Below are 13913 nucleotides of genomic sequence, written 5' to 3' on the forward strand. Positions count from 1 at the left end.
CTACATAGAGGGAAGGAAGAAATGGGGTCCCCAGGGATCTGTACTGGGGCCACTCCTTTTTAATTTATTCATGAATGATTTAGAAGTTGGGGTAAACAGTGAGGTTGCCAGATTTGCAGCCTGGATGGCTTTAAGAAGGGTTTTGATAAATTCATGGAGGACATGTCTATCAATGGCTACTAGTCTGAGGGCTATAGGCCACCTCCATCCTGAGGCAAGATGCCTCTAAATACCAGTTGCAGGGGAGCAACAGCAGGAGAGAGGGCATGCCCTCAGCTCTTGCCTGTGGACTTCCCAGAGGTGTTTGGTGGACCACTGTGTGAAACCGGATGCTGGACTAGATGGGCCTTGGGCCTGATCCAGCAGGGCTGTACTTATGTACTGTTGGAAAAGTATGTAAAGTATCTGACAAATGTATATACATAGGTTCTGATTTGAACTTCCACACATGTATGTGCATGAAATACAGAATGCTCTCTAATGAAACAAACTCTGCATCCTGTATGTTGTGTTTTATGTTGCAGTGGTTAATCTGTGAGAAGCACACAGATCTTATAGCCTTTTATGTCAGCCACTTGCCTCAAGATGTAGCTGTTGCTCAGTATGCTGTATTCTTGGAAGATGTAACTGAGGCAGAGCAACGCCACCACTGCCTGGAGCTCGCAAAGGAAGCAGGTAAGAAATATTGGCAGGCATTCTGGACAGCCTTACGAGGGCAGAGCAACAGCTCCATCCTCAGAAGTAGCTACTAAATTAACTGTGGGTGACATTTTCCATGTGAGTGGAGAAGCAGGGGGAAGCAGATCTCATGCACATATTCCTGGATGTGAAAAGGGCTTTTGCAGGGAGGAGAGAGAAGTGGAAATATTTCTACCCACACTGTATTGGAAGCCAAGCCTCATGGCTTCTTGTGAGGATGGCACTCTTGCTCTGCCCCTGTAAGACTGTGCAGAATGTGAGCTGTTGTTAATATATTAAGTCGCAGCATTCTCTTTGCTTAGGGAACACATAATTACCACTTCCAAGTAGGAAGGTATACTCTTAAGCAGTTTTATCTCAGTTATTATATTATGACTATTTATAAACCTCTTCTCAGCAAAAAAGAGATAAGATAGTTCTTGCTCCCAAAAGGATTCACAATTTAAAAAGAAGCTCAAGGTAAACACTAGCATGGGAAAGCCACTATGTTGGGGTAGGATAGGACAGGACAGGACAGTAACCGTACTTCTCAGCACTGGGTTGTATCTTAAGAAAATTAGTCATGAGTAAGTACCATTGACTTCAGTGAGACAAGTTAATCATGTAATTTAAGTCTCAGCAATATAAATGGGATTAAATCATGACAAACCTTCTTTGGGTACAGCCCATAGTATTTTTTTTATTATTTCAAATAAAACTGTAGCTTGAAATCTGATCTAGTATTGGAGTGATTTCTGTAAGAATGTAAACTATGTATTTTATAATGGAGAAGCTATGTCTGCTGCTGTGAACTCAAATGTTCTTCTTTCCTGCAATCCCTCATCTTTACCAATGTTTCCACCGTGGAGCAGTCTTTACTTCTGGCAAGTATTGCCTCTTGGTTGACAGGCAGGGTCTGTCAGGAAGAACAATGCCAATAGCAGGGATCTCTTCTCATTTCCCAAACTCTTTCCTCCCCCTTGTAACTAACCTGTGTGTATTACCTTTTTAAAATACAGGTCTGGAAGTTGCAACCATAACAAAAACTGTAGTTGAAAATATTCGCAGAAAAGATGCTAGCGAGTTCACCCACCATGATCTTGCAATAGATACAGGCACAACAGATGTGAGTATGAATTGAAAATGTGTTCTATCTCTAATATAAACACAGTAGAACAGAAGATTTTAAGGCATGGGATGTCTTGCCTATAGTTCCCAGTCCTTATTTTTCCCAACAAAGATGACTGAAATTTTAGAAAATCAGCAGCTGTAAAAGAGAAAGATGTTCTTATTTTAAATTTGCTTTGCTAAAGACTGCTAAGAGTTGCTGTGAAATAAGCATTAGATCTGTATAAAGCAGCCCTGCTTTGCTTTGGAGACCACTCCAGAACTCCCAAAGGGCCCCCTGTCCACTTCAGCCCTGCTTCGAGGGGGGTCTGCTTTGCTTTGGGCCAAACACTTGGGCTACTTCAAGCCTCATTTCACCTCTCTCCTCCATTCAACCAATCTTGAATCTATGCAATATTTATAAACTGCTCTTGAATCTCAAGATTCGAAAGCAGTTTTTGTGTAAAACTGCTGTCAGAAAAATACAAATTCAGAGCCTTGCTGTACTTGTAGAACTATCTACAAAGTTCTCCAGACTGATTCTGTTTTGAGCTTCTGATGGGTTCTCCAAAAATATACCAGAGGAAATGTTTACTATATTTTGTTTGTGTTTTTTCCCCCCCAGGAAGATCGCTTGAAGATTGATGTGATTGACTGGCTAGTATTTGATCCTGCTCAGAGAGCTGAAACACTTAAGCAAAGCAATGCTATAATGAGGAAATTCTTGGGTACTGCATTGTTATCCTTCCCTGAAAAGCTTCTTTAAAATAGAGAAAAAATGAGGAAAGCAGGATATCTGAAAGCAATAACACATAAATAATTTGATGTGCTAACTGGGCAAAGAGGCACCTTTTACTGTGGTGATTCTCTTTATTTAGCAGGGGGAGAGTAACTGGCCCTATCCACCCCCAGCCCAGTACTTCCAGTGACTGTTGCTGTTGTGTGTCTTGTGTTTCTTTTTAGAATGTGAGCCCTTTGGGGACAGGGAGCCATCTTATTTGTTTGTTATCTCTCTTTGTAAACCACCCTGAGCCATTTTTGGAAGGGCGGTATAGAAATCGAATTAATAATAATAATAATAATAATAATAATAATAATAATAATAATAATAATAATAATTTTCTCTTAATGATTATACCTTACAGCATCTAAAAAACACGAAGCAGCCAGAGATGTATTTAGAAAGATTCCACAAGATTCTATAGCAGAAATATTCAAACAGTGGGAGGAGCAAGGAATGGATAGTCCGCTTCCAGCTGAAGATGACAATGCTATTAGAGAGCATTTGTGTATTAGAGCATACCTGGTGAGATACAGTGACTTAAGTTTTGAAGAGTGACTGGAAGTTGCACCCTCTGTCCTGGAAGATCTGAACCTATATCCCAGAAATGTGTGGGTGGGATGCTTTTACTTAAGAAAGCAAAAGATACATTCTGTTCAGGTATACAGACCCTTTACAAATTACCTCACATTCTAGGGCTGGTGCCTAGCGAACTCACCCTGGGGCTGAGCCTTTGCTAAAAAAATCAGAATTACTCTTTAATAAAAACCATTTGGGGATTGAGATATCAAAGTATTTCATTGGCACAAATATCCTTTAACTATTTCTCCAGGTAACTACAGGAAAATGACTTTATTTCCAACTCAATTTAGGAAGCCCACGAGGCCTTCAATGAATGGTTTAAACACAAGAACTCAATGCCACAAAAGCCTGTCCAGCCTTCACAAGCAAGTTTCACTAAAAAAGTAGCCCATGAACTTAAAGAGAAGAAGTTTGAGGTAAAGAGACATGAAATGTATTTTAAACTTTTTGTTTTACTGTTGACTGGAATATACTGAAATACTACTTCCCACTCACAGGTGCCATCCTTTTAAGTTTTATCTTCTCATCCATGTGGATTGGTGGTGGTATTGTTTATATACCATGGTACGTACCTGGGGTCCTACATAAGGCTCTGGCCCCCAGGGGTCAACTAAGATGTCAAATGAATAGCTGCCACTACCTACTATATTAGAGATCAGTAGGAATATCCTGTAATATCTCTGCCCCAGCACTAGCAAGGCAAGGATGTGAGGTGGAACTACTTATATTCCAGATTTGTCCAGGCCAAAACACATAGGGCTTTAACAGAGTAAATGGTTTTATTTAAAAACATAAGACACCAGGAACGGGCAGTCAATTAACAATAAAGTTACTAATACTATAATTACCCTCCTTGTTCTACCGCCACCCCCCGCCCAGCTTCTTTCAGTCCACCTTCCTCTTCAACTCCCACTCTGCCAACAGCCACCTGCCAATCACTCCACTCTAGCAACATTCCATCTCACTCATACTGCTTTTCAACAACAACAAAAGTTCTCAAAGCGTTTACATGACAAGAAGATAAGAAAATGGCTTCCTGTCCCAAAAGGGCTCTAAATTTAAACCGAAACACAAAGAAGACACCAATGATATCCACTGGGAGGGGGCACTGTGTCATACATAGACAGTTCTTTCCCGTGCTAAATATAAGAGAGACCACACTTTAAAATGTGACTCTTTGCCCAGTTAGCCATGGAGTGGACCAGTCCCTGGCTAAGAAAGGTTTCCAGAGGGTCTTCAAGGGCATCCCCACATAGTGTGATACAGTAATACCTGAGCCACAGCAGATACTTGGGCATCCATATGCCAAGCTACAGAAGAACAGCCCTGCTGGATCAGGCCCAAGGCCTATCTAGTCCAGCATCCTGTTTCACTCAGTGGCCTGCCTGATGCCTCTGGAGAGCCGACAGGCAAGAGGTTTGTGCATACCCTCTCTCCTGCTGTTGCTTCCTTGCAACTGGTATTGAGCCTCTGTGGCTGGAGGTGGCCCACAGCCACCAGACTAGTAGCCATTTATAGACCTGTCCTCCATGAATTTGTCTAAGCCCTTTTTAAAGCCATCAAAACCTGCTCCTTAAAGGGGAGTACCACCTCATTGAGAACAGGTTGATGCACTATCCCTGAAGCAGCAGTTCTCCTGACCAGAAGAGCCTCTGTCTTGTCTGAATTTAATTTCAGCTTGTTAGCCCACATCCAACCCTATTCGACCTCCGAACACTGGTTCAGCATATCTGCCACATAGCTAGCTTTACAAAGCCAAAGCATGGGTTTTCATTCCCATTTAATATATATTTAAGTATATTGTATATTAAGTATTTAAGCATATATTTGTAGCCACTTTCTCTAGAATTTCACCTGCACAGATTAATCAAGTCTGAGTAACTTGCACTGTAATTCTGTCTTGTTCACACTGTGGATAGACGCAATGCACTGCGGTAAAGAAAGCATGACCATTGTGCTACAAAGTATTGATAACTTTGCTTTTTTTCCCTCCTTCTCCCAGGTAGATTATGGTATTTGGAAAGGTCTTTTGGATGCCCTGACAGCTGATGTGAAAGAGAAAATCTACAATGTGTTATTGTTTGTTGATGGAGGGTGGATGGTTGATGTCACAGAGGTATATTGTATTCTTGTCTCAAGAAGTCTTTTAGAAGTTACTCCTGCCCAATAATGGAAGATCAGTGGGTTCTTCCTATGCTAACATGCTGATATATTCTGGGGTTTTATTCCCTTACCTATGGAATGACTGTTGGCTCTGAAAGAATTGATCTCTAAGGTGATTCAAGTTCCTTCACAACTTGGGTTCATGCGCCTGCACAGTAGCCCTCGCAGAAGGATTCTACAGCTCCTCAAGGCGCTCTGTGGCTCCATCCTTCGTGCATAGTGTGCACTCGGTATCTTTATCTGCAGAGCGCCTGTTGCTCAGTTCCTTTTTGACCGCCATTACATGCACTTTGCTGAGCACTCACTCCTCAGTTGGGCTCGGTTCCTGGTGAAAAAAAGTAGAAAGAATGGGTGATTTCTTGATTGCTGCTTTCTTGGTTTGACTACAGATAGTTGAAGGTTTTCTCTTGGAGTTGGTTTTCCTGTGACTTCCACTAATGGACATTAACAAGACTTTCAATAAGTGCTCTTCTTGTGGCAGGATGCTCCTGTCTTTGGACAACATGATCTGTGTTTGGGATAGGACCACATTTTTGGGGCTTGTAAAATTTGTGTCTCGTTTTTCTAGCAAATGAGAAAAAGTAGAGAATTGTGCCTCCCAGGCTGCTCTTTACATAGAAGCCCTTCACCCTGCAACTCCTGTGCCACAATTTCAGATGCTGTCAACATTGAGACTTCCCGATAATTGGTGCTCTAGCTCAACATTGATATTTAGATGCTCTTTGAAGAGCTTGGAGCATCCTTCATTGGAGCGCTCTAAGGATGTCTTTAAGAAGCCCAAAAATGTACCCAAGGAGGGTCATCAGAAACACCGTAAGAAAAGAAGACATGAAGGAGGAGACTCCCATCTCGCTAGCCCTCTAAACATCAGAAATCCTCCTCTCCAGCTTCAAGTTTGATATCAACCTCTTGAATATCAAAGGACCAACATTGTTCGACATCAATCCCCTCAACATTGAAGAATGTACATCAGTCTGCATTTAAGATTCCAAAAATTGGAGGCTCTGCACCTCTCTCGACTCCTTCCTAGTCTTCGACATCAGCCCCGATATCGACCTCAGTTACTTTGGGGTATGGAAATCTTACTCGTTCCCCTTCAACTGTTCAGCTCTCTACACCCAGCCTCCCCACTGCTCAGATGCCTCACCTTAAAATCTACTTACATTTCATCCACAATCTGCATCAAAGAACTTCACAGTGGTCATTCACAGGAACTGAGCAACAGGTGGTCTGCTGCCAAAGATACCGAGCGTGCAGTGCACGCAAAGGACAGAGCTGCAGAGCACCATGAGTAATAGAATCCTTCAACCCTGTCCTGATGCAGAAGGGAGTCAAACAGGGATGCATCCTGGCCCCGCTTCTTCTCAATTTCTACATCAATGACATAGTGAACCACCTTAGTAACCCAGACTTCCATCCCGGCAAGCTGGCCAAAAGAAGCATCTCCACCCTGCTGTGAGCCAATGATGCCGCTATCCTATTGAGGACTCCTATAGGCCTCAGAGGGGCATTGGCGATGCTAGCTCAGTATGGCGTACTTGACACAGTTGGAAATTCCAAGCCACAGAAGGGCCTTCACTCTTCCCTTTGTCATTAAATGACAACCTCCCCTCAGCTGTCTTTAAAAGGCAAATACAGAAAGAGTCCAGTCACTGAAATACTTTTGTCCCTATGACACTGGGGAGGTTTAAAACACAGAGAACGTACTCCTCTCTTGCCCCTTTTATAGAGACAGTTGTAGCAAGCTTATACTTCCATAACTCCTCAAGTACCCTGGTCACCCAAGCCAGGCCTACACCTGGATGCTGCTATTGAATGAAGACCAGGCCTTCACATATAACACTTCCAAGTTCTATGTGGCAGCATGTAAGATCCGCTGGGCCCTGACGTCCAGTCCATAACCATGTATCAGCTTTGTATTATTTTTTACTGACTATTTTATCTGCTTGTTTAGTATTCCCAATTAGTTTAGTATTCCCAACGGTTTGGGCCCGGGGTATTTGAGGGACCGCCTGCTCCCAAGGGTTGCTGCCCGCTTGACAACGACATCTGAGGGGGCCCTGCTCCGGGTGCCAACAATGAGGGAGGCCCGGCTGTCGTGCACTCGGGACAGGGCCTTCTCTGTTGCTGCCCCCAGACTCTGGAATGCTCTCCCAGTGGCCATTCGTTCCTCGGACTCCATCACGGCTTTTAGAAAGCTTTTACCCAGGCCTTTACATGATCATTTTCTACTGCGGCTTCTCTGTGTTTTTATTTGTTGTATTGTTTTTATGCCTGTTTTTATATGTTTTTATACTTTTAGCATGATGTTTTTATTGTCTTTTTATTGTATGTTTTTAACTTTTGTAAACCGCCTTGGGGTTATCTTTTTAATGAAAGGCGGTATATAAATGCAAAAATAAAATTAAAATAAATTAAATAAATTAGATATTGTATTTTATAGATCTTGTTATAGACACTTCATCTATCTCTCTAAATATAGATGTATATATTCATGATTATAATCTTAGTGATTTTACAGTTTTCCCTTTTGTTGCATGTTTTATTGCTCTGTAGTATTAGTCTGTTAGGCAATCATGTCTTTTATTCCCTTGTATCCTTTTTATACCTTTTTATGCCTTTGTCTTTTTATGCCCAGTTGGGCCTATTAATGTTATTTTGATATCCTATTTTGAACCTAAATATCTTTTAAAGACTTTTAATGCATTACACTTTTCATTGTAATCATCTCCTGTACCTTATGCTGGTCTATGACTGTAATAATTATAATTGGTTGATTGAATCCTGCTGCGAAGACTATACTGTGCAGGTACAGAACCAAAGTTGTGAATGAACACTTATCATCTAACGATAACCAGTTAGAGGCAAGCAACCTGTTTTTCCATAAGAAACCCACGAATAGCTGGAATGTGAAGACTTCCTTTACATACATAAATTGTAAACCACCCAGAGACACAAGTTTGGGGCGGTATAGAAATTTTAAATAAATAATAATAAAAAGATGGGGAGGGGGTAGTAGCTGCAAAACGATGAAGAATTTTGATTTTAAAAAGCAGTAATGAATATCTTCCACACTGAAAGGCCAAATTCGAATAATGCAAGGCCTTTTAACTGAAGCTGACTTTGGCCAGAGAAGTTAGCATTTCCCATGTTTTGTTGGTATTACTTTTGTGTGTGTGTGTGTCTGGTTTTAAGGTTCTGGAAGAGAATGAGTAAAATGAATAAATTAAGACCTCTTTACTTAAAACTAATGCACATTTTCTATTCAAGGATGCTGAAGAGGACCCCGAGCGTACTCATCAGATGGTCATGCTGAGGAAACTTTGCTTGCCAATGATGTGCTTCCTCCTTCACACCATATTGCAGAGCACAGGACAGTATCAAGAAGACCTGAGACTTGCTGACTTAATTGCCTCAGAACGGCACAAACTCTATATGGTACGTTCATACCAGGAAACAATAAGATACTCTTTGGTTTGTTCTTAAATGTAACACACACAGCCTGCAAAAAACCCTACCTTTCTCTACTTGCCTTGTGTTTGGCTGGTCATGTATGAACAGCCATACAATAATGAGCACCAGGAGGTGGGTGGGGAGTTACACAGTATTTGATTTTTGCAGAGCAGAGAACAGAGGGAAGGAAGACAGGAATAATGGTGGCTGGCACAAATGATTGTCCAGATCAGTTTAGCACTCAAGAGCTTGGAGTCCCTATGACTGCTTCTGTGAATAGTTTTCCCTATGAATGCTACCTTTTTCAAGCAAGAATGGCCCTAAAATTTAGAAATTATAGTCATTCCAGGCCTCTAACTTTGGGATTATTTGGATCAGTACCATTGCAGCTTCATCGGATTTAAACTGTTCACTCTTCATAATCTTCTCACACAATAAATATTTAGAAAATAATTTCAGTTAACTATCTGAAAATTTCTACAGTTAAGGTATGTTCATCTTTCTCTCGCCAGGTCTTTTCTAAGGAAGAACTCCGGAAGCTGTTGCAGAACATAAGAGAGTCTTCTCTCATGCTTTTGGATCAAGGTTTTGATCCTCTTGGATATGAAATCCAGTCTTAGGTACAATATTCTAGGTGATTAAAAAAACATTGAATTGTGATGTTAGTGAACATAATGTATGGTATGGAAATGTTGTTTTAACAGTGTACTGACACTAGTAAAACTGAAGACTTTTGTTTATGTGAAATGCTTTGATTAAATTTGTACAATGTTTTCTCAATAAAATTACAAATTTGGGTTTAATACTTTAAAAGAACTTCAGCAGGTAATGCACCAATTGAATTGCTTCAAAAAAAAATGTTTGTGCTCACCAGATTGTGGTTTTGGACTTATCATTGCCAGAACCATTGTGCAAATGCAGTTGTAGTGGGCATGGTTGTTCAGACCACCCAGAACCTGACTGGTATACTGCTGCCATCACCTGTTCACAACCTGGGAAGGTTTTTTCTGACCGCCCCCCGCCAAGAGTATCCCAGATTGGATTGAACAGGATACCCAGTCTCTTTCGCCTGAAGTTTCAAAGACCTGAAACTGTAAAGTTACCACTTGTGAAAAAATATTAGAAAATTGTGGCTCCTTGGGAGGCATGTTACTAGGGGCCCACCTTTCCTCACTGAGCACTCATGAAACAGTATTAACAGTTCAAAAAGCTTTATTATTAAGAGGGCATAAATTGGATCAGATCGGGAAGAAACAGAACAATAGGCCTTAGCCTTCTTAAGACACCCAGGCAACACAGAGGAAAAAAGAATAAGCGAACACAAACTGATTACAATTACTATCCTTATTATACTTTTTGTCCTGGGGCTGTTGGACTCCACAGGCCTCCAAGTCATCTTTTCAGCTCAAACTGAGTAAGGCCTCCGGAAGAAAGACAGAGAGGCACTTCATGACCTTTTCTTCTCTCTAAAACCTCCAAGAAACTTAAAAGAAAATAAACCCCTCCTCCCAAAAAGAGAGGGGAAAGCCAACTCTTAATTTAATTGGTTCCCATGTAGTAGGCTGTAGCTAATTACAGGGCTGGGTTTGTGGTCTGACTCTGATGTCATTTATCCTGGCAATCAGGCCCAGATTCTGTTAACCCTTTGCTTACTACACTGGTGCTATGGCAAGAGGATACATTCCAACTGAAAGTTTGGATCTTCTTCACAGCAGCAGCACTGTTTTCCATATTGAACTGGCAAATTTATTTTAACATTTATATCCTTCCAAGAAGACCAACACGTTATCCATGGTTCTGTTTAGAAAACTATTTATTTAGATATGTTCAGTATGAGAAAATTTATGCTAATAGGAAATCTGAGCAAAAGTTATTGGAGAAGATGAAGAACCACACTACACATCAATATGACATTCTAAATATTTTTAACTGTATTTGAAATCAATATATTGTAAGAGATTGAAAGGATTCTGATATTTTCCAATACAGCTGTCTTGAGTAAACTTTTGGTACAGTTACTTAAAGGTACAGTTACCTAAAGGTGACAAAAGTGCAGGGTTCTTTCTAGTTAATACAGAAAGTGTGTGTGTTTGTATGATTGAATCCTGTTGATTCAAGGTTTCATTATTTGTGGGTTTGTTATCTATGGATGTAGGCTGGAATGGAACCCTCACAAATAACAAGGGCCACCTATATAAACAAGAAATCAGGTTATCAGAAGAAAGTGTGTGAAGTCTAATTTGTGAGGTCTAATATTCCACCACATTCTCAAAGCATTTTTCTACACCTTCAGAAACATTGATGCCACATGATACATTCCCATGAAGTTTTTGAGACATTTATAGCTAGATCATCAGGTGCTGCCACCACTTGAGGAAACTACCAGCACTCACCCTGAGTCCTCAAGCATCTGAAGGTAGCTGTATTGTCTTGGCACAACATTCCTTTTTATCTTCACGTAGGAATTGACTCCAAAAGATGCCACCTAAGATAAACAACCATGAAGGGTTTATTCTTGTTTGAAATAAAAACACTTTTCTCCTTTACGCAGCTACAATTAAGCACATCTTCCAACTTGAAACAGTTTCATCCCCAACTGACACTAACTGTCACAGACACCCTCTACCATTCTGGATATGGAATCCTCATTGTCCAATCACTACAGTGCTTTTGCTGCCTCTACCACATTCAATACAAAACTGAATGTAATAGGTCAGCAGTATAACTTTATACATTAGTATATAATATATATCTCCAGTATAACTTTATACATTACCACAAACAAATATTTCCTAGAATAAATTAATCTCTAAATTCTTCACAGCGAAGTCTACATTTTGTATAAGCAAAGTTAGGGAACTGGATTATTAAAACTCATTTTTGTAATTATTTGTAACGAACAATCCAGTAAGCAACAATGCAGTGTGTATGGGTTACATCTATATGTATGCAGTTGTTGTACAAGATGCACAAGGGCATTCAGCCTATTTTCTGTGCATATTTTATAATGGTTAAAGCCAGAGGCATTGCTGGGTATTCAAAAGAGTGGGGCCTCAGCCCATAGGGCCTGACTCAGGCCCACAGCCTCTCCTCCCCACTCCTGTTTTGATAATTAACTCTCCATGCAAGCAAAGCAAAATTATCTTCAATTCCTCGAAGCCATCAAGCATCAGAACATCCTTGTTCTATCTGGTGTGTTTTGACCCACAGTATTTGCGTTATTTTAAAAAAATGCCTCCCTTTTGCAATAACTTCTTGCAGTGGTCTTAATGTGTTAAATCGGGGTGTGTGTTTTTACATTTATATCCCACTCTTCCTCCAAATAGCTCAGAGCAGTGTACATGGTTATGTTTATCCTCACAACAACCCCTATGAGGTAGATTGGGCTGTTGCACAATTTTTTAAAAAATTAGAGTTGGGGGGGGAGAGGGGTAAACTGTAGTTTTGCTGGAGGCTACTAGTAGCCACCTCACATTCCTGAACTGTCACCATCATCTGGTCCACTACATCCAGCAGCTGGGTTGCTGCTTGCTGCGAGACCCACCCCTCCCCCATGCTCAACAGGTAGATTGCCGCTGGGTACTGTGAGGGCCATCCTCCACCCCACACAACTGATGGGCTGCTGCTGAGGATGAATTTTGGAGGATGAATACAACTGAAGGAAGCCCAGGCGGATGTGCGGCTGGGGGAGTCAGTCATGTGACTTGCCTCTGGGGGGCCCCCCAAGGCAGTGGGCCCCCAGACAACTGTCTCCCCTTGCCCTATGTGGCGCAGTGGTAAAACTGCCGCCCTGTAACCAGAAGGTTACAAGTTCGATCCTGACCAGGGGCTCAAGGTTGACTCAGCCTTCCATCCTTCCGAGGTCGGTAAAATGAGTACCCAGAATGTTGGGGGCAATATGCTAAATCATTGTAAACTGCTTAGAGAGCTCCGGCTATAGAGCGGTATATAAATGTAAGTGCTATTGCTATTGCTATTATAGTTATGCCCTAGGGTGCAAGGGCCACCCAGAGTCCCTTCAGCATGCTCAACAGGCTAGCTGGGTTGTCACTGCTTGAGGTCATTACTGGCAGCTGCTCCCTCCAGGTCCCTCACAGCTGGGTGGCAGCTGGGTGTGAGGGCCTGCCCCACTACCCTTGATTGCATGAAGGGCAGCCTGCCGTGCCCACCCACCCCCCCTTGCCCTAGCCAGTAGTATTTCCACCATGTGTGATGCTGCCCCCACCTCTGTCTTCAACAGCTGGGTTGCCACAACATGAGAGCCAACTGTCACCCTCTCTACTGTGCTTGATGGCTGGGTTGCCACTGGATGGGTACAAGTCCCTCCCTCTCCACCAAGCCACCCACCCTGCACCTGTGTTGCTATAGAAAGGGAAGAGACAGAGGAAATGAGGGGAAGGTGCTTGATTCTATCTCTCCCCCCCCCCTTACCATTACAATCCTAGGGAGTGGGGAAGCTCAGTGACAGAGGAGGCAATAATGGGAAATGCAAGAACAGTTCCAGTTCAGAGCATGCCCCTCTCCACTGTCACCTGCTTCTTCCAAGCAAGGTGTGGGGTGTAGAGATGGGAGCCAATAGTTCTAGGACTCCCAGGCAATCAATGAGGACCAAGCCCTCTGGGCTAGGTGCTAACAGGCCTATAATTAAAGCACATTCTGATAATTTTTTGGCCCTTTAAAAGGGCTGGTTTCACAGATGCATGCTCTTCACTTAATCAAGCAGAGCTGTATGTGTGTGAACTGAGCTGCGGTTGAACACCTTCAATGGAATTGTTACATTAGTATCATCTTAAGCTTACTCAAGGTTATTGAATTGCATTTGCTTGCATCTGCGACCGAGAGCCCTCAGATCTACTCACATCTGTTTCAAACTATACACCTGCAGGCATATTCAGACATTATGCTCTAGGGAGTGTACGGATGTCTGTGCACTCATACATGTGTTTGTGTAAATGCTGTATCTGCACAGAGCAGGTAGGAAGTTCATTGCTGTAACTGTGTATGAGATACTGTACCTGTGTTCACGGTACACTTGATATACGAGTACTGAACGCAACATGTGAATAAGGCTAGAGACAGCCCACATTTTATCACTGATTGTGTGCCAAATGGGCACACATTTTAAAATGGGCTCGCAGTGGACGGAGCT

The 13913-nt window shown here is 42.0% G+C and overlaps 1 protein-coding gene and 1 long non-coding RNA gene across 9 annotated transcripts in view; one reads left to right on the forward strand and one right to left on the reverse strand.

Moving 5' to 3' along the window:
• NUP107 (nucleoporin 107) overlaps positions 1-9567 on the forward strand; it is a 59592-nt gene extending 50025 nt beyond the window's left edge. For all 7 annotated transcript variants that reach the window (XM_053256005.1, XM_053256006.1, XM_053256003.1 and 4 more), the window contains 8 exons: positions 525-675; positions 1698-1804; positions 2411-2513; positions 2931-3091; positions 3439-3564; positions 5151-5264; positions 8582-8749; positions 9277-9567. In XM_053256005.1, the coding sequence (XP_053111980.1) occupies positions 525-675; positions 1698-1804; positions 2411-2513; positions 2931-3091; positions 3439-3564; positions 5151-5264; positions 8582-8749; positions 9277-9384 (1038 nt within the window). In that variant the 3' untranslated portion in view covers positions 9385-9567. The remainder of the gene's footprint in view (positions 1-524; positions 676-1697; positions 1805-2410; positions 2514-2930; positions 3092-3438; positions 3565-5150; positions 5265-8581; positions 8750-9276) is intronic.
• The window catches only part of LOC128327327 (uncharacterized), a 30454-nt gene extending 19016 nt beyond the window's left edge, over positions 1-11438 (reverse strand). For both annotated transcript variants that reach the window (XR_008308595.1, XR_008308596.1), the window contains exons 1-2: positions 11158-11438; positions 5383-5636 (exon numbers count right to left, since the gene is read on the reverse strand). This is a non-coding gene — a long non-coding RNA (uncharacterized LOC128327327). The remainder of the gene's footprint in view (positions 1-5382; positions 5637-11157) is intronic.
• Positions 11439-13913: the final 2475 nt, after the last annotated feature.

This window comes from Hemicordylus capensis, chromosome 5 (genome assembly GCF_027244095.1).
Source record: "Hemicordylus capensis ecotype Gifberg chromosome 5, rHemCap1.1.pri, whole genome shotgun sequence".
Classification (NCBI taxonomy): domain Eukaryota; kingdom Metazoa; phylum Chordata; class Lepidosauria; order Squamata; family Cordylidae; genus Hemicordylus; species Hemicordylus capensis.